Source organism: Primulina huaijiensis, chromosome 10, assembly GCF_012295235.1.
Source record: "Primulina huaijiensis isolate GDHJ02 chromosome 10, ASM1229523v2, whole genome shotgun sequence".
Lineage (NCBI taxonomy): Eukaryota > Viridiplantae > Streptophyta > Magnoliopsida > Lamiales > Gesneriaceae > Primulina > Primulina huaijiensis.
In genome coordinates, this window is record NC_133315.1 from 2,640,306 (window position 1) to 2,666,017 (window position 25,712).

The 25,712-nt window shown below is 33.0% G+C and overlaps 2 protein-coding genes across 6 annotated transcripts; one reads left to right on the top strand and one right to left on the bottom strand.

The window, feature by feature from the left end:
- Positions 1-7,128: 7,128 nt before the first annotated feature.
- On the bottom strand, positions 7,129-13,809 carry LOC140986276 (uncharacterized). 3 transcript variants are annotated; one of them, XM_073454405.1, is made up of 7 exons: positions 13,517-13,807; positions 13,123-13,438; positions 12,840-12,925; positions 9,761-9,907; positions 8,865-8,967; positions 7,657-7,769; positions 7,129-7,306 (listed from the first exon to the last, which is right to left on the bottom strand). In XM_073454405.1, the coding sequence occupies exons 2-7, from the start codon at positions 13,352-13,354 to the stop codon at positions 7,214-7,216; spliced, it is 774 nt and encodes a 257-aa protein (XP_073310506.1). In that variant the 5' UTR covers positions 13,355-13,438; positions 13,517-13,807; the 3' UTR covers positions 7,129-7,213. The 3 variants fall into 3 exon arrangements, with proteins under 3 accessions (XP_073310506.1, XP_073310507.1, XP_073310505.1); XM_073454406.1 differs by having other exon boundaries at positions 7,640-7,769; positions 13,123-13,809; XM_073454404.1 differs by having other exon boundaries at positions 13,123-13,808.
- A 4,160-nt stretch (positions 13,810-17,969) lies between these two features.
- On the top strand, positions 17,970-24,234 carry LOC140986283 (mediator of RNA polymerase II transcription subunit 8). Of its 3 annotated transcripts, XM_073454420.1 has the most exons (12): positions 17,970-18,300; positions 18,389-18,513; positions 18,834-18,958; positions 19,040-19,220; positions 20,159-20,266; positions 20,369-20,439; positions 20,873-21,193; positions 21,476-21,532; positions 21,823-22,026; positions 23,270-23,323; positions 23,729-23,783; positions 23,858-24,234. In XM_073454420.1, exons 1-12 carry the CDS (start codon positions 18,101-18,103, stop codon positions 24,007-24,009), a joined length of 1,653 nt encoding a protein of 550 aa, XP_073310521.1. In that variant the 5' UTR covers positions 17,970-18,100; the 3' UTR covers positions 24,010-24,234. The 3 variants fall into 3 exon arrangements, with proteins under 3 accessions (XP_073310521.1, XP_073310522.1, XP_073310523.1); XM_073454421.1 differs by lacking the exon at positions 23,270-23,323; XM_073454422.1 differs by lacking the exon at positions 21,476-21,532.
- The last annotated feature ends 1,478 nt before the right edge of the window (positions 24,235-25,712 follow it).

Consider the following 25,712-nt stretch of genomic DNA (forward strand, 5'->3'; position numbering starts at 1 on the left):
GCTTTATTTAGCGACGGTTAAATATAAACCGTCGCTAATTATAGATCGGCGACGGTTTAATAAAACCGTCGCTAAATGTAGCGACAGTTATACAAAAACCGTCGCTAAATTTAGCGACCGTTTTTGGAAAACCGTCGCTATATCTACATCGGCGACAGTTTTACTTAAAACCGTCGCAAATTTTAGCGACGGGTATACATAAACCGTCGCAATATTTAAATTAGCGACGGTATAGTATAACCGTCGCGAAATTTAGCGACAGATTTTACTTAGGCCGTCGCGAAATCTAATATTGACAACAAAATGTGTAGAAAAACCAGTTGAAAGACAACAGTTTTTTACAAACCGTTGTCGTATCTTGAAGAAAAACGCTTATACGACAACAGTTTTTAAAACTGTTGTCGTAGTCCAAAAAAAACGCTCATAGACAACGGTTTTTAAAAAACGTTGTCATAAAAAAAAAAAAAAGGCTCATAGACAACGGTTTTAAAGAAACTGTTGTCTTTTAGCGGATTTTTTTAGGCTACGACAACGGTTTTAACAAAAACCGTTGTTAAAAGTAAAAAGACAACGGTTTTTGTTAAAACCGTTGTCTTTGATGTGTTGTTAAATAGGATTTTTGTTGTAGTGTATAATTATCCTAGTAATGTAAATGTTAAAATGAATATCGTAGGACGAATTGATACATTCAAATATGCTATTAGTGTTGCATTTGAATGAATTTATTGATTGAAATAAATATTTTGATTATGTAGATAGTTTTTCTGTACTAAAATCCTAAAGCTACATTGAATTGGAAACGAAGAATTGAGGTATGTTGTGACCGAGTAATATACGACAGGTATCTGTGTTATATGATATATGCTTGATTGATTTGATTGAAAATATGTGTCTATAGACCTTATTTGTTGAGTTGATGTGGCATAAACGACATTCATGATTGGTAGATCGATGTATAAAATAAATATTTTGTTAACACACATCATTTTATTCATACATCGATACATGACATGCACGTTGAGCTATGATCCTTGTATATCTTTATGTCATTGGATTTTGATTCTAGGGTTTTCAACACGATACTATGTTTGGCATTATGTGGCCCATAAAAACATAGCCATTCGTGGCCTCTATGATTGATTGGTTGAGATTTGGGATTTGATGGCGCTTTGCTGACACTATCATACAGATCATCCCTTATACTTGATTGAGGTTGGTGCGCCAGCTCGAGCATTGATTTGATAGCGATTCGATTGATTTCGATACATGCTCAGTGGATGTACATTTGACCTGATATCTCCACGACGTGCATGCATTGTATATCATATATCTTTGTGTAGATACATGTTGTATATATTATGATTGTTCTATACGGAGCGTTTGTTCACCCCAAGGGGGCTGTTGTTGTCTTTGTGTGTGGACGATGACAGGTACTCCAGTTTATCAGGAGACCGGAGATGGTACTTCCGGAGGGAGTCACATCTGAGTTGAGGTTGAGTGATCTATCCCAGTGTGTATATGTATCTATATACCGCGGCATGTTCTGGAGATGAGTTTTTTGTATGTAGTTTATTTCAGTCATGTGTGGGCTTATTTTATGATGATGTGATGTATTTATACGAGACTTTATTATATACTTTTTTTAATATTATAATTATAGTTGACACATTTTGGGCTCATTGTAAAGAAAATTTTTACTCGTTTTCCGCAGTAATTAATTAACTCTAATCAAATTGCATAGTAATAATGATTAGGAGTTAAAGGCCCTACAAATTAACAACCATTAATGGATGTAACATATTCATATAATTTTTTTTGTATTGTGACCAAATAACATATATTCCTTTTCGAAAATATCGACTGCATAACTCGAAAAAAAATTTCATATTTTCCAAGTCTTTCATCTTACATTTGTTTTTAATTACTTGATAGTTTTAGTAAACTCTTCATGAATATCTACTAATGTGAATGAATCACATGTGTCCGAATTATCTTAATCCTCGTAATGACTTTTGTCATTTTATTGAAAAGATAATATTGGAGGTATAATCTAATTCTATTTGATACTTAAAATCATTCGTGGATTTTTTTTGTGTATATCATTATTTAGTCAACACATTTATGCTAAGTAAAAAAATTTTCTCATAATTGACTTAGGGTCTTTTTGAGAAGTTTTGGGTTAAAGTTAGCTCATATTGTCATATGTCAATATCCAATCACTTCGTTAACGATATCTACAAATTGTAGTTTTATATATTCATTATTTTTCATATTGACAAATATACATCGAGATCAAAATAATTATCAATAATCATATATTACTTTGATCTCATAATTTTGAGAAAACAAATAATTTGTTGAAATCTTATTTCTTAAATATGTTTGTTATTATCTAGGAATAACATTATTTTGATTTACCTATCCTTTTTATTGTATCATCTAAATAACTTCTTCTAGATTTCTTCTCTCTCAATGTACAAAACCTTTTGAATTTATTGGTCTACCACGGTTCTAGCGTATATATGCAGGTAAGTAAGAGATGGTTCTGCAGGACATCGATTTACTTCATAATTTTCATATAGTTGAACTTCTTATGTGGTTTTACTATCATTTATATCACAATATCTTCAAGACGATCAGCCTCTTTAATTTTGATATCTTAGATATTCTATAATTTATTTTGAATGGAATATTGGTTTTTATATTTATAACCAATTAGATTATAGCGATTCAGACGAGAAAATATAAATTGTTCAATTGAAACAATTATAAGAGATAAATAATATATCTCATCCATTAACATATTATATCATAGAATGTATTTGAAAATTAAACTTTGAATTTCGGGTTCAATTCATATTCATAGGGATTGATCGAAAAAGATAATAAATTCTCATTGATATACATTTAGCTTCCACGTTCCGTCCCTCAATGTCGGAAAATATTATTTTACTAAAATAACAATTGAGAAATTGTGTCATAAAATCTCATTGTTATTTATTCACGATACTTTATCATAATTTCTAACATATTTTCAATCTCTTCTAGAGATTCAATATAGTCATTTTTCACACAATCACACTTATAATAATAAAATTTGTCTCAAGCAAAAAATCAACAATAATTAGTTGACATAATATTTATAATATTTGATGCAAACACATATCACATCCCCAAAATATGATGCATTATTTTCAGAATAAATGGTTTAATAGTGATTGGAGGCATTTGATAATAAATGAAACAATTCATTGTAACTGATTGTATATTCTGGAAATTATTATCAATAAATAATTTCGTTTAATCAAAATTAAAAACCCATCAATTATGTCAAACTATAAAAGTATTTGTATCAATGATCTATTATTGACATATAAACTTCTAGATTGCAATACAAAAAATTTAAGTTTATAACATCAACAAATTTTTATTCATAATATCAATAAATTTCAGGTTCACAATATTAGTAAACTTCAATATCAATAAACTTCAGATATCAAACCATTATAATATGAGCCTTCCCAAAAAGAAAAAGGAGTCACGTAGGAGCTTGAGTTCTCAAAACATCCAGAAACAAACTTGCATATATTTTACTTTCAGTTTACCATTCGATTTACATTTCATGACCATTATTTAAATTATTTTAATATGTCAGTTTGGCTTCTTTCAGCATATATTTTGTTAGTCAACTGACATTGACAATCAAAAATACTGAGTTCACTTTCTAATCAAACTGAATTATTATTGAAGGAAGAAATTTTAGGAAATATTTATTCAAATCCTTCTAAACACATGGACCAATCATATCATAACACTCTTGTATGAGCTTTGTTTCTGTAATAGTGACCTCCATAACCAGAGTCGATAAGTCTTTGATGAGCTGTTGGATGACGACAACATTATGGAAAGCAGTAGGACTCTGATAGTCATAATTGACTTTGAGAGCAGTCAGAATCTCACTTATCTTTGTAACCTTCAGCTTTGCCAGCAGATAGTTTCTTCTTGTCAATGCCTGACAACAATGTTGGTTTTGGTCCGAGAGAAGACCAAGGCTTCAAGCTTGACATCCTTACTCAACTTCTTGGTGTTCTTCTTAAACATAGTTAACCTTGTTATGGCTCTGAATTTCACCCATTCGTCAAATAAACATATCTCATGATAAGCAAACACGTCAATTTCTTCCATATGCAAATCAATTTGTGCTGCACGGAGGATTTCGGAACATTCTCATCATCAGTGATTTCAGCAAAGGGATCAACAGTATTTTCCCTTTGCCTTTGCCAGAGACAGAAGGATGGTTTAACCCTTATCGAGTAGATTCGGGCAGTGTTTTTTGAATGATCACTCCTTTGGGTCAAGGAGCAAGAAGATGAGCATAGGAAGAACTTGATCTGTATGGAATTGCTGAAATAGGTTTGGCTTTAATTGGTTGTACTAATTCCATAAAAACTTGGATTATTGGTACTTTCTCAGTAGCAGCAATATAAGAGAAAGAATCAATAGAAACAGTTTTCTTTGAACTTTATCCTTTGAGATCCTTGGATTTTTCTTCAACGGAGGAGTGATTGGCAAGGCAGCAGAGCCTTCAAAGGCTGTTTTCTCATAATAATTAGCTATGATCAGCCATCTCTCAGATTTCTTCTTGATAGCTTATTCTTGAACCTCACCAAGTTCTTTTTTGATGGAGGCAACAAGAATAAGAGGCAGCATCCATCATCTTGGTCTTGCTCCAGTCCTGTGCAACAGATATTGGTACTCCAACAACAATAAGATATTTGCTGATCTGAACAGGAAAACCAGTAGAAGGCTTGACAATCATGTCAACCAAAACATTTTAAAGAACCACTGGCCAGTTGAATTTTTATTCCAGAGGTGGTAGCAGCCATCACCAAAAACTTTTCTTTGGTAATGGCATCAAAAGAACCATCCTTCACTAGCAATGCCTTTGAAACAAGGTCCATCAGTACCTGGAATTCCATTTTCATCTCATTTTCCTTGCAAGTGACAGAACTATCAGAATCAGAGATGGAGAATTTATGCTTCATCTGAGAGATAACAGAGGACGAGAGCTGGGAGAATTCCGAAATCCCTTCAGTAGGCAAAGAGAAAATTGAAGCAAACAAGGCTTGCCCATTGAAAGAATATGAAATCTGCTTGATATGTCTGTCAGAATACTTTACATAATAAGAGTATTGAACATTACTGAGTATCTGATTTGTTGAATCAATGTTTCAATTAATAAATCCAATGCTCATAAATGACAAGTGACAATATAAAAAATAATTAGTGGAGACATCAGTAGGTCTTTATTGTGAGTAAGGAGTCTGCTGAACTTATCGACAACTGAATATTGAATTTCTTCGCAGTGCTGAATTTTAATAATCTTGAGTTAATTTCTTGTGGCGATCACATCATCAAAACTTAAATGTTTCAACAATGTTGAATAATTTCTCGAATTTCAACAGATCAATACCAGATTTTGAAAAAAAATAATGATTATTTTTGCTTCGTTCATCCGAAAACAATACCTATAAAACTTCTGTTACAAATATTTATTTATTTATTATATTTTTATATGATAAAAAATTTAGTTTTTTATTTGAATTCATAATATATTTTTTTAATAAATATATATATTTTTCTTAAATATCAATAAAATATGTTAAAAAATCTTGAAAATTAAAAGTGTATACCTGATTGAATTTATTAGTGATAAATGGACTTCAAAAATAATTTAGATTAAGGGCCAAATTGAGTTTTTAGCTTGATAATGTACCAGTGAAGTCATTTACAATAGTTAATATACCAATTTACCAAATTATAAATAGTTCGTGTACCAATAAAGTCATTTACAATAGTTCATGTATCAATAGTTTGTGTACTAAAATAAATTTTACTCTTTAATTTTTGTATATATGCTATATTTTTTAATATAAATTTTTAAAATTAACTACAAGACACACTTTTTTTTATTACAATTACAACATAATGAGGGGTGGATGTTTTGCGGGAAAATTGCAACATTATCTTCAATTCAATAGTTTTTATATAATAATTATAATACATTTATTTAAAAATTATATAATAATAAATAAGTATCATACAGCATACTCTTTATATTGAAATGTTAATTTCAATCAGTTTTCTAAAATACGTCGCTTAAAACTGTCTAACACTAGGTGGTCGCCTCCTGCCCTAATTTTTAGAAAGGCGAAGCCTTTGAGCATTGTTAAAAAAATTGATCACATAGGCGGTCACCTAATTTAATATATAAAATTTTTATTTTTTTAAAAAATTGTTCGACATATTTTTCAATAAATTTGTATTGCATAAAGATGAGAAATATTCTATTAATTTTAAGTTTGAATCTGATATAGATGAATTATTGAAATATTATCAAGATGAACAAGAAGAATTAATTATTTAGGTAAAAAAATAAAAATTACTTAGATATTAGGCTATGAGTGACTGTCCCCTTACCAGTTTTTAGAACTCTTATTTCAATAGTTAAATCATATACTGAATATAATATTATTTATTTATTAATAATTTTATTAATAATATTTTAAAATATATTAGAATTGAATATATATTATATGTTTGCCCTAGTTTTTGTTGTTTTTTATGTTGTAACAGTTTTTCCAAACTTGAAAAAAGTCATTTTTTACTGGAACCAGATGAGACATCCCTTGCTCCTGTTGCTGTTACAGCTAGTCCCAGTCGCTCGTAGTCCTTTACAAGGAGCTTCAATCTATACTTCCAGTAAAAGTTTTTTTTTCCCAGTAACCAAAGCTGTCCTTTATTGTTACCGCGAATCTAAGGTAACCACCGCAAATGGATTTTTCTCTTTAAAGAGGAGGTGATCACTAAATAATGTTCTCATTTGTTTTCATTATTTCATTTATAATAATTCTAACATTTTTATACAAAGAGTACAATACTTACGATGGAAAAGCTATCCTCTGGATTTCTTCTACTATGGAAAAAACTTGCATATTGCATTTCTAAACCAAATAATTTCACGTGGGATCACATGATTGATTGGATTGCTCTCCATCAAAACAGTTCCACACAAATAACCCAAAGAGATGGAAAAACAGAAGGAAAAAAGTATATTGGAAAATCAAATAACTAAATTAATCATAATAATTATTATTAAGTAAAATGTAAATAAAAAGCATTTATTATCACTCTTCCTTCCATTACAGGCAGCTTAATAGAGTCCCAACATCCTTAGCTCAGTCACATGGCTAGGATCGAGTCTGGGTACGTCTTTATTGGATTCTCGGTCTTCTACCACGTATTCCTGGGGAAAAGAATATGTATGTGAATAAGAAAGAAAAGAAATGACTATCTTCAACATACACAAGGTTCGACTTTCTTTATGGCACTCTGAAAATGTTTAGACCTCGCGATATAACATGGCGATACTGAACAAACTCTTCGATTAAGAATCAAACCTCTGAAGACTGAATGAACATTTTCTATATCAATTCTCCCGAATAGACAAGAAACGCGCACCTAAACTAAGATGCAAATGCAGGGTTTCTGAGTTTTTATTTTATTTTATATGATTTATTTCTTTTGTGCTGTGTTTGTCACAAGTATACTGAAAGGATCTGTCAAACCATCACTCAACTCGAAAATTCACTAAACCTTTGTCAATTCCTGTTTAGCAAGCACATGGTAGTGGCGCTCATTGATCTTCTGTCCACAAATTATTGCGATGAAGAATCCATAAAGCAATCCTACGAGCACAATCGCCAGAACTGCAAGGCCTCAAGATGGAAAGATGAGAACATCTCAAAATAGAAAATTTAGTATAGAAAAAAAGAGTCAAGCTCGTATATTTCATAAGCACGAGTATTAATGAAAAAATGAGCTCTAGCTTGATCTTATATAAAGAAGCTCGAACTTGAGCTCGTTAGCTGGCTGACAAGCTCAAAAAATGAGGTGAACTCAGCTCAAAGTTTGTTTCCTCACCAGAGCATGCTTGTGAATTCAGGTTCACGAGTGCTGTATATAAAATTTAATTAAAACATTTTTACATGTTTAAAAATATTATGGGTATGTATATATATAGATACTTTAAAATAATAACAATAAATTACACAAACAAAATATTTTTAAAATATAATTATGAACTAATGAGCTAGCTCAAAACATTTTAAACAATTAAATTTGAGCTCAAGTCCAAGTCAAGCGGGCATGGAAAGGTTGTAAGCTGGCTCAACTAAACTGATATCCCAATATCAAATATAAATTGCATGTTACAGATGATAGAGGCTATGGCCACAAGAAAATTCTAGTAGGTAATGTATTCAAAACTTACAAGTCTTCCAAAAATAACATGATCAAGAAATCAACAGTGCAGAATGATGTCAGAGCTCCAGAAAAAGTGCACCAATAATTTATAAGCTAGACATATCAACTTCACTAGAAACCAAGCCTGGTTCATATGCCTATTCACATTCGCAAAATTTATGATATTGAATAGCAGCCTCCCTTTCCATGGAGAATGAATAGAAAACGACAACAAAATTAACTCTCCTATGAATAACTTCAGAATGTTTCTCCATTTCTCTCTCATCCTATTCTTCTCTATCTCTAATTTCTTTCTCGTAACTTCTCTTTCATTTTACATTTTTGATCTCTCTCCATCATCAAGTTTTCTCAAATTGGAGTCACAAGGGATTTACAAGAGCATACAACATCAAATAATTCAAAGAGTAAGGTTGCTCTAATTTCAACTTTCAAGTCAACATATGAAGATCACATCAACTGCAACGAATGGATGACAATTTTCAGGTAAGCGATCATTCAAAAGTTGAAATAGTGTGTGTTGTAAGACAGAGAGCATTCACCTGCCATAATATAAAATCCATATGGGTGTTCTTCATAACCAAACATCTCCCGGAGTTCTTCTCCATAAAATTTGTATACCAGTACACCTAAGAATGCAACAATCTACAGAAAGTGTTTACATAAACATTACTGATAAGCCAAAGTAACAAAACCATGGTCAGGCCCAGAAAAAGGGCTAGATGAAAGGCGCAAAACAATTCTTTTTCGTGCTTTCTCAAGTTCTTGCACATGTGTGGTTTCTGTGAATGTGTTAATACTTAAGGTGTATTCAATTTGTAAAGGGTTCATTTTAGCTTTCAAACTCACATGAAGAGTCTTTTGGAAACCTTAATATCATATAATTCTTAATTACAAGGTCAAACCGACTCGAAATTGATCTGGAGAAGACAAAGTATGTTGTATCAAGCTACCATGGTTGGACAACCAAGAGACCTTGGAAGATGGCATGTTAGTTCACCACTGTTTAATACAAACCACATAGAAGAAAATAATTTCAATATTTGAGATCACCAATTCCATGAACAAGATAACATAAGATAGTGGAATTGTTTTTTGCCAGCAGAGGCAATAATTGGAAAATACACGAGTAAAACCCTTTAAGCAGATGGTTGAAACTGTACAAATAGATACCTCGCCATTAACATGTATTAGGAAATGTCAATCACCGAGTATATGCAAACAAAGAAAGAAAAGAGTGAAAAAAAATCAAACCAGAAGAAAACCACTGCACAAAAGAGAAAAAAATCATCCATGCGACAATTGTTCTTCTATGACATCATTGTTCATAGAGACACCAATGACTAAATTTTACAACTGTTGAGTTATGATTAAACCTTCGGGCACACAAACACATGTATATATTGAGGAAGCAGCTGTGTTGAAGGGCAATCCTTACCAGCTGAACAATAACAAAAATGACCAAATGATCCCTTGCAACAAGAATCTGAAACTTTAACCTCAACCACCACCGATCGGGAGGGACATTTGCACGCAATATAAACTTTGCCCTGCATTCTGTACAGTGAGCAAAAGCAAAGCCCTCCTGCAGTGTTGAAGGAAGAGGAACGTATACAATGAATTAAATACTTGATATATAAAAAACCACCAAGTTCACAAAGACATAATGTAACAACCCAAATACTAACCAAGTAATTTTGAAGATATATTTTTGTGTTGAATGATATTTATTTTATTCTGAATGTTATAGTTCCTATAAAAAAATTATTCGGGATGGATACATTAAAAATAAAATAGAATAGATGCATGATAATATTGTGGCATTAACTAATTAATAATGCTAGTATTTAAATTAATTATCAATAGTATTTATCTTAATAAAATTTTGATTGTTCTTGGACTTAAAACTATTTACATCTTTAAAGTAGATTCTCATCCATCTGAATCCAAGAGATAAAAACCCCTTTTGCCACATTTCTATAATAGAGAAAAGAAACACTCAAACCTTGTATCCTCTGCGCCGTTAAAAAAATAAATAAAGAGAAGAAAACCTAAGTTCAGTGAAGAAAGTCAAGCAAGGAAGGAAATCCACAGTCCCTTGAACCGTCCACACTCGTCGTCTTAATCTCACGTCTCTTCTAATCTCGCGAATTAAGTTTGGATATATAAGATGATTTTATTATAGGAAGTTTAGTTAATCAAATTTTTATAATCTAAATTCAGTTTGCAATTTCAAAATAGTTTTCAAGGTTATGTTTGATTGTTTGATAGATTTAAAATTTGAGTTTGAGATTTTGTTGTGAATATGAGTTCGAACCAAGGCGAGCCCAGGCGCAACTATTCACAAAGGCGAGCTCAGGCTTGGAAGGGCTCTCGGGCGCGCCTGAGATTGCTTTTTTTTTTTATAAAAAAAAAATTCATTCAAAATGCAACTTCTCTGTTTTTTTATAGTAACTTAAAATGTAAAAGGCCCAACCCAACCCCAAGCCTTAGCGTCTGGGGTTGGTGAACCGATTTATGGTTTTAGATCTCGTGCTTCATCTTTTTCAAACGAGGTAAGGGCATCTACATCCAAAACAACCAGAAAAAGACCAATTTCACATCTTTTGGATGAAGAGGAAGAAGAAATTGTTGTTGGTCAAGAAAGTGGTGAAGATCAAGAAGAATACAAGTCCAAAAGTTCTAGGGACTCTGATGATTCGATGGAAGAAGATGAACTTGATTTGGATGATTGAAGAATTTTAATCGTGTTACTTGTTATTATGAACTTATTAATTATTTGTTGTTTTGTGTGACATTGTGACTTAATTATTTCATATTTTAATCTATTATTTTAAGATAAATATATTTTTTAAAAAAATTAAAAATGTGCGCCTTGCTTCGGTAAGGCGCGCGCCTCGCCTTGTGCCTTGCGCCTCAGGCTCCAGAGCCCTTGTGCGCCTTGCGCCCTTGACAACTTTGGCGCTTACCACTAGACCAAAAGTTATAACTATTAGCCTGACTTTATTTCCTTATGATTGTAGCAGCGCAAAGTTCACCTACTTGGGTGCTAATGGGTCGAGTTGTTAGGTCCATAGGTCTGGGGAGGTGCGTGTCTATCTGCTGGTACTGTATCCCTTAGAGATCAGTCATACCCTTTTCCTACAGCCGATCCTGTCCCCAGCAGAGACACTATTATCCGTTAAAATCTGATACACTCTTTTACGACCCACCTAGCCAACCAGATCAAGAGACGCAACGTCAGCAGCTTGACGCAAGAGAATTTCTCAGGAAATTACCCATCTTAGTACTACTATCACTCATGCACACTTAACCCAACACTAAACTTAGAATTAAGAGTCTCGAAATATATACCAAAGTTCTTTGAGTTAGACAATAATCCTAACATATCCTAAAAAGTTATTTTATATTTTTCTTTTCAAAGTGTTTTAAGATATACCTAGACCCACTAGTTTAACATCCTAAGCTTACAAATAAAGTGGAAATTTTTCATTTTTTATTTAAAATCATATTTAATTCTCAAATCAAGCCGAACACATATTCACAACAAAATCTCAAATATCTAAGAAGTTGGGGTTCCCCTTCAAACCATTCAAGCTAAAATTGATTATTGTTCTTATACCGTTCGGACTATCTATGGGGTATTAGGAATCAATATTTGGATTTTCTAAACAAAGAAGATTAATAAGCAAACTTTACTTTATTTTTTCATTCGATTGATAGAACAAAAAAAAGTGACTTTTTCGTTCTTTTTTTGATAAATCAAAACAATCAATATTAATTTTTAATTCCAAGTCCAGGCACAAGCACGATTGAAATCTTATTAAGATAAATACTTTTAATAATTTGATCTAAATACTACCATTATTAATTACTTGTTAATGCCACAATATTATCATGCATCTAATTTATTTTATTTATTTTTAATATATCGGGAATAAAATAAATATCATTCAACAAAAATATATCATATACATATATATAATCAAAATTACTTGGCTAGTTTGGGGTGTTACAGGTAATATCCACTTTTATAAGAAAATCTGTATACCATTTAGAGGAAAAGTGGACACTGTATGGAAATGCACCAATTTACAAGTAGGGAATCATTTATGTATGGATAGTCAGCAAATAACATCTTATATTGAACACGCTCAGTTGAAAGTATAGAAAAATTGAATTAGGCCATTTACTGTGACAAATACTCTGGATCATTTTCACAACATTTCCAATGAACTATCAACAACGTTACACACACTAGTACAAAATCAATGAGCAGCAGCACAGAGTAGGTCAATATATTATACCATGGCTGGTATATCCAACCAGTCAGAATTACATCAAACTTAATAGTGTACTGATAAAGCATGTGATATTGGATATTGCAGCTTGCCAAATCAATAGGTAACATCAATGGTAAACAGAGAGTCTACTGTGGTCCAAAACACTGGCAAGCTACTCGGTTTATAATAGAATTAGAATAAAAAATGTAATAAAAGAAAATTACGAAGAATCACCTTTGTTGACCTCCAATTATCAAGACATGATCTGTGGACGTACTTTTGGGTGCCTTTACAATGACATGGTGCAATTAACTCCTCTCCTGTAGACAAATATGAAATGATTGTAATCAAGAGATGAACTACTGCCTCAGAAAAGCTGAGAATTATTAATTAGTCAACACAACCAAAAAAATAACAGTAAAGGAGACGCATGATTCTTTCCATGAATGTCTTGTAGGAAATCATAATATATAACTCCGAAAGTCAAATCAAGGAAAAATAAATAATAAAAAAAGACCTTCGATATCAAGGCATATGCGACATTGTGGTTGGTCAGGACGCACCAGAGAAATATCCTCATCAACATTAAGACCAGATGTATCCTCAGCAGCTACAGAAGAATCCACGGCCAGACTTATCGCAATCGACGATGTCGATTCCTCCAATCTTTCCAGGCCGCCGGGCTGTAGTAAAATGGGCTCTGTTTCCGAGCTATCCTCCGACCGAATTTCATGCGGTACTAAATGCATTGCCGATGAATTCTAATGCAGATTAAATCAACACGATCACGAAAGAAATAGCTACGGTCACAGATCATGTCAACAAAGAACTTCCTGGACAAATTATACAGCAAAAAATCAGCCAAGACTTCGTGGGAGATAAAACTGTTAATTTTCAGCTCAATTTCTAACCACAGGTGAGACCCAAAATTCACGGATAATAATCACAGCTCGCAGAGCAATTAATTCAGCACAATCCATCATGATATCGAACAACGAACAAATCAAGGAATGAAGCAAAGATAATGATGGTAAGCATTCCAAATTGCTGACAAGCAATCAAATTTTAGTTACCGGAAACAGAAAAGAAAGAAAGAAGATTGCAGGTTAGGGTTTTGAAGTGAAACGGCAGATTTAGAGTGCGATGCGTTTACTAGGAATCAGAAAGAAAGAAGGGCCATTAGCATTTGATAAGTTTTACTGTCGTTATTTGAATCAGTGGCTTGGAAGAAAATAGTCGTGATAAATAATATATTTGTAATATTTGATGTATGTTTCTTTATAATTAATTCGATTTATATTTAAATAAAAGTGATATTAATGATGAATTATATGACATTATTAGGGTTTATTGTAGTTTGATTTGATAATATTTAAATAAAAATTATATCATAATTATGAAAATTAACGAGTGGCTGTAGCGTTTATTGTTATTCGTCCTGATCTCTTATCCTGGAACAAGGCAACAACAACAATACTGTAAAGTCGAGACAAGGATTGATCTTTATCAACGAGACGAAATTACATGTATAAGTGTGCTTTACGGTGATGACAGACGTCCTAAGATACAACAACTTCGAATGTTAATATGAAGAGGATTTCAAGTATATAACTGTAAGGGAGTTATTGATCATAAACTTACAAGAAATTAATATATTGTTTGTATATCAGAAGTTAGTGTTGTGCTTTGGTGTCGTCAACACGAGCGCATAACATGCAGCAGAAATTAATTATTGATACACAAGTTTAACTTAAATAAATAGAGACCAGATTTAGATTGACAAAAATTCACTAGAAAATTATGTAAATTGCTTACACCAAAACAATATTAGTGAGTATAACAAAATCAAATTCCTTGACACTCCAAGGAATTAAAATGCATTAAAAACTCAAAGTAAATACTATATGAATAAACCGAAGTTGCTTAAAAACAATAGAAGAACACTCTTCGATCAACACTCTACGTCAGTGTTGTTCTGCATGTGTCTTCAACACCAATGAGCAGCACGGCAATTTTGTAAAACAATCACACAAAATCTTCTCAAGAAAATCTCCAATACTGAACTTGTGCAAGTTCAGAAAAACTCCAACAGCTGCGCAAAGTGATCATTTTTCCAGACCCTATTTTAAACCATTTTTCTGATGCAGATTTAAATTTAATCAATATTGTATGATAATTAATTGTAATTATAATAATTTGGCCTCATATTAAGATTCGTCGAACATCAAAAGGGATTGTTCTAAGCCAATAACATTATGTTAACAAAATTCTTGGAAAATTCAACAAAGATGATTCTACATTGGGTAAAACTCTTATAGATTTAAGTCAACATCTATTGAAGTTAGAGTGTGTCTCAATTATAGTATTGTCGAATAATTTTAAGTATAATGTGTACAAGACCAGATAGATATAGCTTATGCAGTTAGAAAATTGAGTGCATTCACGAATGTCCTAGAAGCCGTACACTGGAAAGCAATTATGAGATTGTCGAGTTTAAGGTAAAATCGTGATTATGGAATGCACTACATTAGATGTCCATCTGATATTGAATGATAAAATGATATAAACTGGATAAAAAAAAACATGAAATAAAACTGGATAAAAACATGAAATACTCAAAATCTACAAGTGGATATATGTTTATGATAGGAGGTGCAACAATTGCATGAAAATCTTCTAAGCAAACATTAATAGTTGATCAACGATGGAATCTGAATTTTTAGCCCTTGAAAAATTAGGTGAAGAGGCTGAGTGGCTGCATCTATTTCTAGAATGTATTCCAAGGTGGCCAAAACCTATGTTGGCTATTTGTATTTATTTTGATAGCCAACATGCGATTCGAAGGGTACAAGATATGTGTAATGGTAAGTACATAAATATATGTCGTAAACACAATACTATTAGACAACTACTATCAACTAAAGTTATATTTGTCGACTATGTAAAGTCAAAAAATAATCTACCGTATCTGCTAACCAAATGGGTAAATAGAGAGTTAGTTGCAAAATCATTGAGGATAATGATACTTAGGCCTAAGAATAAGTTGGTGCGAAGCAAAACTCAACCTAAGCTGACAAGAGATCTTAAGAACTAAGTTTAATGGGACAACCTAATTGCTCTAACTTGGTGAATCACTGTGGAGGTTATCTTTTGTCCATCTCTATGGTGAAACAATGAAAATGGAGGATACACGATCACTTTTAATGATTCTTATGCATCTGAAAATGAGTGAAATAATGCAATTATTCTTACTAAAAATCACTTATGTGAGAGAGAAGTGAAGTCGCTTCGAAAGAATTGTATGACTCAATTCTATACCCTTCCGCATAGCCAGATATGTGTTCATGGCCAAAACGAACATATTTAGTAGAAAGAAGTGTATAAGAGAGAATCTTGTGTGAGGTATATAATAGTTTACACAAACAACATATCAGTTCAAGAACATCATTTCTATTGGTCAGCCAATAAATAATAGATTTTCACAACGGAAGATTCAAAGGGTAATTCTTAGCTATCTTATGCCATATCCAACTGTTGAATGTTATCGCCTAGCTTTCTTATCTCAATCAACTTTCATTCATGTGACGATTATTGGAATAAATTCACTTTTAGTGAATTTTAAATCATGTATTTAATTGTAAAAGTGTTGGCACTTAAATTAAATAAACTCAATTGATATTTAAAATTAAATACACTTAATTTTGTGTATTCTTGTAACCGGTGATGGAGCGCAATGTGAGAAAATAGTCTTAATACTATATGTTCATGCAATTTTATTTTAAATATATTTACCAAAAGTTGAACAATAAGTTTCATTCTTGTATTCTGGTTTCTCACTTTGTCTGCTCTAAAGGGTGATTACCATAATGTATATTTTATGTTATTTCGAGTACTATTTTGTGCATATTTTCTACTGGTATTACCGTCGTATCCTGAGAGACAGAAACTATACGATCCTCAAAATACTATGGATGAGGATGATATGTTTTAAAGAAACTGTATTCACATGCTTCGATCACCTACTCATTCAACTCGTCAAAGCTAGAGTTATTAAAACAGACTAGTGGGATGGACCAGCCCGCAACCCACCATTTGGCGGAGCGGGCGATCCGCCATTTGGGCGAGTTGGGATATTACCAACCCAACCAACTTATTTGGAGAGACGGGGCGGGCCAGCCCGTCAATTTTTAGACATATTTGGCCAACTTGCCATAACCCATCATTTGGTGGACATGATGGGTTAGGAAATTGCCAACCTAATATGTCTATTTGACGGGGCAGGGCGGACCAACTCGACGAGTCTTATCTATTTGACCGTTCTAAAATTTAGTCAAAGCACACCATATTTCTTATGCTTTGATTAATATATACATATATATTGTATTCTCAACTATTGCAATTAATGTTTTACCTGTAATAGTTTTCTTCCTTATATGCTGGCTAACACGATTAGGTTTCAATATGATTCAATCGGTTCAATTCTTTTTCGATTTTGAATTGAATTACACTCTCAGTCTCATTAATATGGAATCGATCCATTCTGTATCTTACAAGATCGGTCCAATTTCATCATCCATAATCCATGATGGAAAATCAAGAGATATTTTATCCACGTACACAAAAACTTTTCGTTGATTATGGCCTTCAATAATCCTCAATGACCATCTTTGCTAGAACACAACACAATATCCTACACCCCAATGTAATTTATTATTTTAAACAAATGTTACTTAGCACGAATTTCGGGGGAAAGAAAGGTATATGGATTATGTGTATATTACTTGTACGAATTTCGGGGAAAGAAAGGTATATGGATTATTTCGTGGGGTGTAAATGAATCGAGTCGATTCATTAACTTTTCGAACCAGTTTAAAAAATATTTAATTTGTATTCGAGCTTATCGAATTCGAACAAAACTCAAACATGTTCGAACTTTTTTAGAGTCGAACTCGAGCCCAAATTATTTTGTTTGATAATTTAATAACTGTTCGTGAGTTTTAATATTTTATTAATATAATATAACTATCTATTAAATAAATAAATTTCGAACTCTGAATATTTATTTTTTTTAACAATAATTCCAATAATTTAAAAACAATTTGAATCTTTAAGTCAAATTTAAATTCGATTTTTAATTCGAACCAAATTCAACAAATATAATAGAATTAATTCTAAGCTTTTCAGAACCTACAAATTTTTTTGGCAAAAACTTGTATGAGACGGTCTCACGGGTCGTATTTTGTGAGACGGATCTCTTATTTGAGTTATCCATGAAAAAATATTACTTTTTTATACTAAGAGTATTATCTTTTTATTGTGAATATCGGTAGGATTGACTCGTCAAGCAATTCGTAAGTCTTATTAGAAGAGTCTATCATTTGGATTCGTTTACATCTTGACATCAAGGGACTCCAGAGTAAACTGTGAAAAGACGATATGTTCCACTGAGGCCAGGTTAAAATCCCAAATCCTGGTATAAAATTGGAGTGGCAACCATGGAAGGAGGACCGGTTAGGGCAGGAATGCAAGATCAACAACAACCGCCTGCGAAGGTTGTGGAACGCCTGAATTCGGCAGTACAGCAGCAGCTCAATCTCGACTCCGTGAAAACCCGTGCAATCAGCCTCTTCAAAGCCATCTCTCGCATCCTAGAAGACTTCGACTCCATCGCTCGCACAAATGCCGATCCCAGATGGTATCCGCATTTTATTCACGAAACGAAAGACAATGTGAACGATTTTGTATGTCCTTCAGCAATTTCAGGGTTTTATTTATGCGTGCAGGCAAGATACGTTAAGTCAGTTCTCGATGGTCAATCTGGAGCTTTTTAATATCGTTGAAGAAATTAAGAATGTTTCTAAGGCTTTTGTTGTGCATCCTAAGAATGTTAATGCTGAGAATGCTACGGGTATGTTTCCTGTATGCAGCTATATCGTATGAGTATCCCTCTTCAGTTTGTTATACTGTTGAAGTTAGAGTACCTTTGATCATTAGATGTTTCGGTATAGTATTTTATGATAACTAAAATGCCACGGATCTCTCTATCTTTTGGCATCACATATGCAAGAGTAATTTAATAAGAAAATCAAACCAACAGAAAAAATGAATTCTAGAATTCGGCTACAGGTGATCTTGTTGTCATCTTCGAAAGTAGGTTTCTGCTAGAGAATAGTACAATCTTACAATTTGGGAAATTTTTCTAGCATTAACGAAATTGATTACTTTCAGTTCTGCCTGTTATGTTGTCATCAAAGCTTTTGCCCGAAATGGAGGCGGATGACAATGCCAAGAGAGAACAGCTATTACAAAGCATGCGGGGTCTACCTGTGGCTGCACAAATTGAAAAGCTAAAAGTGAGTAGGCTTACTATCTTCTACAGTTTCTCTTTACACAATATGGACTTGAACTCAATCTGATTACTATAAAAAATAAAGACTAGAATTGATATGATCGGGGCTGCCTGTGAAAGTGCTGAGAAAATCATAGCTGATGCTCGGAAAGCCTACTTCAGCACTCGTCAAGGACCAACGGTTCTCCCCACAATCGATAAGGTTCAAGCTGCAAAAATACAAGAGCAAGAGAATTTACTCCGAAGTGCTGTCAATCACGGCGAAGGTGTAAATTTTTACCTGCAATGTCATCATATGATGTGTAGATCGAGCTTTTTCTCCTAGTTTGCCTTTGATTGAGTTTTAATTTGTGCTGAAGTCATACCACAAGAGGTTCTGCCATTTTATTTTTGTTTATCTGAAATAAAATGCATGATATGTAGAATTCCTTTATACATGTTAAACTGTACAGTTGGACTTGTGATATGATAGATATAAATTTTGGTTTCTGTGTGGGATCTAACTTCTTCAAACAAGCAGCAAAGTGTTCCATAAACGATCCAGTCAAGGAGAATGATGCCCTCTTGGCTGGGGGTTTTCACGTTTATATTTTTAAATCCAATTTGTCACATTGTTTACACCCTTCTGCTTTTCATCACTGTTTAATTCTAGCATAGTTTAATTATTTGCTTAGACAACATTTGAACATGTGGGTTAAAAAAGAAACTTTTGACCTTGTGCAAAGGCAGAACATACTCTTACATTTTCCTACGTTGCTTTATTGAAGATCAACCATGTTAACCAATCCCTATTCAATGAGGTTATAACAAGATGAAGTGTGGTTGTTTCCATGTTTCTGCATTTTACTTCAAGTTAAGGCCACAAGGTGACCTTGAAATATATTGAAGCTAATATCTCTCTCTTTCTCTCTCTATAAATCATCTGCTCTTGAAGCTTCATGTGCCTTTAATGGGCTTATTTTTCTTTAGTTTGATTTGTCAACTAATGATTATGCAAAGTTAAGAGATTGACCAACTTAGTTCCTGTCAGCGTACCATCCTGTAATCAAGAAAAATCTGCTCAGACTGTCAGACATGATTCATCATTAGCCCCTATGTTGAGCTTCATTATGCGTGGCGTACTTAGTAGCATATTCAATATATCTTGTTTAGTTTAGATCTATCCACTTCCATCATAAAATTTTGTGTAATGATTGATATGCAGGACTGAGAATACTTGGAGACCAAAGGCAAGTAACATCTTCACTTCCGGTGCATTTGGTAGATGTACTCACTGCCAATGATGGTTCTCAGTCCTTCTCAGATTCATCTGGTATGTGCGTAATCTTCACCATTTTTCTTTTGAATTTTTTCGTTATCCATAATGATACCTTAAGTTTCAGTATTTGACAACAATGTGTTTTTTAACTTTTAGGAATGTACCAGAAGAACACACCTCCCCTTTTGTCTACCACCAATAATAACAGCCAAGGTTCTTTGTTGCAGGTTGACCTTTCATTTTTAAATCTCATTCCTTCATTCATATTGTGTTCAAGTAGTCAAAATTCCCATTTATGTATTTAATTTTTTTTTTGAGTTTTCATTCTTTTTGTGCATGTTTTACCCACCTTTGTTATTAGTTATTTTTGGTTTGCAAGCCTTTCTCGAAACTGCTGCCTCTATAATTTTTTATTCCCTTCTTACCAAGGAGAAATGAAGCAGATTGCGTCTTAGTCTGATGCTTAATTATTTCTGATGCCTATTTACTGTTATTTTTCATCTGATCAGGGAGTTTGTGTCTGTTAATTTACTTATTACTTTTACCATTCTCGATGATCTATTTTCCAACTATGTTTTCCAAAACTTCTCCGATTAGAAAATTACATATTTTCTTATGGTGCATCCTTTTTGATGATTTGATAAATGGAATTAAGAGTAGGCTACTGGACCACAACTCATTGGAAGAGCTGCAGCTTCGCCTTCTGGTGCTACTGGGAGTACCACCTTTGACAATACATCTGCTTCTCCTCTGCAATATGCTAATTCACCAAGATCTGGTCCAAACGTCATGAACACACCGTCTCCGCAGCAACACTCACAGTCACAGCAACAGCAACAGCAACAGCAACAACAACTACAACAACAGCAACTACAACAACAGCACCAGCATAGGCAGAAAATAATGCAGTTACCTCCGCATCAGCAGCAACTGCTAGCCCAACAGCAGTTAAGACAATCCTCCATGCCTGGCCTGGGACAGGTATGCTTTTGGACTCAGTTACAGAGGTTTGCAGTTGTTTTACCTTCAGTAATGTTTCACACCAAAACATTTCGGTATGATCTTAGTTAATTCTAACTTTGATTAGAATCTCAATTTTTTAATGTTTAGAGGTACTTGTTTTTGTGAATGGTCAATTCATCTACATATTTTGTCTAACTCATAATCAGCCACATTTCTAAATAATTTTCCTTATTTGCTCTGTTTCCAGCAATTTTCATTATAAGATGCAATTGTTATGAGTACTACTTCGTTCTTTGACAGAACCATGTATCTCAGCTGCATGATATACAGGGCCAGACACAGCCGAAGTTTCAGTCGGTAATCAGATATTTGACTCTTGTCCATGACTCCATGTATATTACTTGACAGCTTTGGTATGCTCTGGTGAAACAAAGCAACATTTAGTCTGTGGCTTGACATTGTCATGAGTTAAAGATGTGCATCTTCATGGAATAAACAACCTGTGCATAAGAATATTCCTGAGAGCATATACCTTGGATTTGCACAAGAATTCTTAACTTATTTCAGGCTGATGCATCCATGTCTACGCTTTTCATTGCCGATGTCAGCGTTCTGTTTAAATAATATAATTATCTGATCCATAACAGATGCATGGACAACATCATGTGCAATTTTCTCAGCCACTGGCGGCTCAGCAGCTTCAGGGTAGGCAGCTTACATCTTCTGCTATGCATATGGGCCAAAACCAACTAAACCAAGGAATTCACCTTAATCGTCAACTGAACCAGTTTTCTAGCCCAGCGAACAGTGCATTGTTCAATGCTGCCCAGACGACACCAACCTCTCAGATGGTTAGATACATTCAGCCTTTCAATAATTCAATTTGGCTGTTTATTTTTTCTCTTCCTTCTCAATTTTTTCCCCCATTTATTAGAACTCAGATTTTCATTTCTGTGGATTGCCATGGCCCCCTTTTAAATTTTTTAATGCCCTCTTTTTTTTTATTCTCACGATTTCCCTCGCCTCGGGCTGTTTCATTATATCCTACCATGTGATGTCGACAAGCAATTTCTGAAGAATTTAAATTAGAAGATCTGTTTATTACACAAAATAATTACTCCAGGGTGGTCGTTCCATTAGTCTAGTCAAATTGGCATTCTTCTTATTCTCTTTATGGGGCCAATCCAGACTAGTCCTACTTTTGCTTCATCTCACGGTCTCTTTATCCTTTGAAGACGTCTTGTAGATAACTCCCCATATTTGTTATATTAATGCGTGTCTTTAGCATATTTAACATGATTTCAATTTGATTCATTAATGAATGGTTGTTTTCCTAATGCCGACAGCTATTTTGTAAATTAAATTTCATGCACGAAGCTTCTTTCCTAGGACCTTACATTTACTTCCTTTAAGAGAGAGGTGAGAAGGTGACTATTTATGTTTTCAACTCATGCTCTGTAGTTAGAGGGAGGGAGGTCATTGGCCACTTGTCATGAAGGTTTTGTTCTTTGTGATGCATGATAGTTTCCATTTGCTGGTTTGTCCAGGCAATATATGATTGTTTCATTTGGTACTGTTGGGTGGGTATAGTTCTATACAGAATTATGTTTGGATGAGTATAATTATATCCACACTTCTAGTCGCTTAGAAGTGGTGATAATTAGTTTCCCTTTTTTCCCCTGTTTGTGGTTCGTTATATTGTTGCTGAACCAGTTCCTTCGCTCACATTTAAAAAATGACGGTGTAATTTTTAAGCACAAGAATTGGATTATCAGTTTTTTCATATAATTTCTTCATTAATACCAAGGATGCCCTTCTATTACAGCTGCTTCCAGATCCTGAATTTATGCATGTAATCTTTGCATCCGTTTTTTTGCAGGATCCATTTACAAATGCATGCTACCTTTTTGTACTGCACATGCCCTTATCCCTCTTGTTATCATCTCTTAATATCTATTTTACTTGTTAAACTGATACTCTGTATGCATCTTTGTGGTTTACTTCAGACTTATATGACCATTCTTCTCGTCTCTCACTGAATTAAGACTGTGCATCCTGCTGCTGTCTCATCCCTTTTAACCTTCACAATTTCAGATCCCAAACATATCTGCTATGATGCCTTCTCAATCGATTCTTCCAAGAATGCAAGTGAGCCTCCAATTCCTTTAGCAGTTGTGATTCATGGTTATTTGTCATATATTGCCTAAAAGCACGAGCATCCAATATAAAGTTGTTTGATGGACGATAACCATTGTCTTCGACCTAAGAATGTTGTCTTTTTTTTTTTCATTTTCTGAAAATTAAGCTCTACTGGATTAAATTTTAATGACGGGAGCTTCATATGACCGGTACTTTTCTTGTCCTGTTTCTGGATGCAAACCATCTATCACCTGATTTCTGAAGTTGCTCTGTGACGCACAAACTCACCTTTGGTGAAGGCCTCACCATTTTCTGTTGTATTTTGTAACTGTGTAATGTTGTTCTGACATTCGATTATTTGACATCGGCAAAACATTTCTGCTTACTCTTATACTGATGTCCATGCTCTTCCAGTTTGGAATGTCTGCTGGCAATCGGACACTTCCTCCCCCAAATCTGAGTGATCAGAGTATGTATTGCTTTTTTCTTCGCTTATTTTGAATCCGTTTGTTGTTGTTTTACTTATTAGAGAACTGTTTTCAGTGTTCAACTCGGGAGCAAGCAATGCTAGTGGTATGATGTCTATCCAGCAGCAACATGGTACACAGGGTGCATTTGGGAACACACCGCAAAGTACTCAGACTATTCAACAATCTGGCCTACAGCAGCAGCAGCGACCACAAAACCAGCAGTAACACATCAAAACAGTTCCTATTGAAGGGAAATATGTTTGAAGATGACAAATATGGCCTAAAAAACATTTTTGAGAAAGCACATAAGTATCTCTATCAGGTTTACGACACAACCTTCTCCGCAATCTACCAAGTCAGGTTTTGTATGGTATAATGGTTTATGTATGATATGAACACTTTAAATGCTTTAATCTAATCTCAACTTCAAAGATGATACTTATATTTTCATTCCACCCTTTTCAGCAGTTTTTTTTCATCAACTTAAATTGCAATTTCCGTGTTTGCCCTATTTAAACAAAAAGGAAATGAATGGATGATTTTTGAACTGAAATAAAATAACAATATGTGGATAATATTTCGGGATTAAACACGATTAATTGCGAAATGTGAAGAATTTTTTTTGTTTCAATCTAAGTTTGAACATATTAAGCATGGAAGAAGCACTGTAACGCATAACTTTTAAGATATTTTAAAATATTAAATATGTGGTAATAAAATAAAGGCACATAAATATTTGTAATAGCTATTCTTGATAGTTATTTTTTAAGATTTACAAATTTATACTTAAATTTTATATGTTTATGTATTTTTTATTCATTAGGAAAAGACATGTGCGTTGAACGCACGTGGGAACACTCCTATGTTGTTGATAAATTTTGTTAAAGAAATGAGTCGAGAAGAGATTATAGGTTTGCAACTAATTAATGATTTTCATGCTATTTTATTTAGTCAAACATAAAATTTATGTTATTTGTTCAAAAATTGTTGTGTATTTCAAATTTAATTGAATTTATAATTGTTGCAAAATATATTAGTAATCAATCTTAAAAATATAACACAGAATTGAACAAACACATAATTCGTAACTAAATGCACAATATGTTCACTTTATATGTAACTAAATAAAAATTTAATAATAAAAATAAAGTATTTTGATATTTCAATCAAACTGAATCTTTATTCAACAAACACATAATTTGTCAATTTTGACCTTATCATAATAATTGATTTTACAAAAACATCCTTATCAAATTACTCAAAATGTTAATTTTATCTGTAACCAAATAAAAAATATAATAATAAAAATCAAAGTATTTTGATATTTCAATCAAACTGGATCCTCATTCAACAAACACGTAGTTTGTCAATTTTGATCTTATCATAATAATTGATTTTACAAAAAATCCTTACTAAATTACTTAAGTGTGTACAAACCAAAGACAAAGTTGACAATATACAATGAAAAAATTGACCTTGACTAAATTACTCAAGATGTTCACTTTATCTATTTAGTGTGTACAAACCAAAGACAAAGTTGACAATACACAATATGTTCACTTTATCTGACACCAAATAAAAATTTAATATAAAAATAAAGTGTTTTGATATTTCAATCAAACTGGATCTTTATTCAACAAATACGTAGTTTTTCGATTTTAATCCTATCATAATAATTGATTTTACAAAAACATCATTACTAAATTACTCAATGTGTACAAACCAAAGACAAAGTTGACAATATACAATATGTTCACTTTATCTATAACCAAATAAAAATAATAATAAAAATAAAGTATTTTGATATTTCAATCAAACTGGATCCTTATTCAACAAATTCGTAATTTGTCAATTTTAACCTTATCATAATAATTGATTTTACAAAAACATCTCTACTAAATTGCTCAATATATTTATCTGTAACCAAA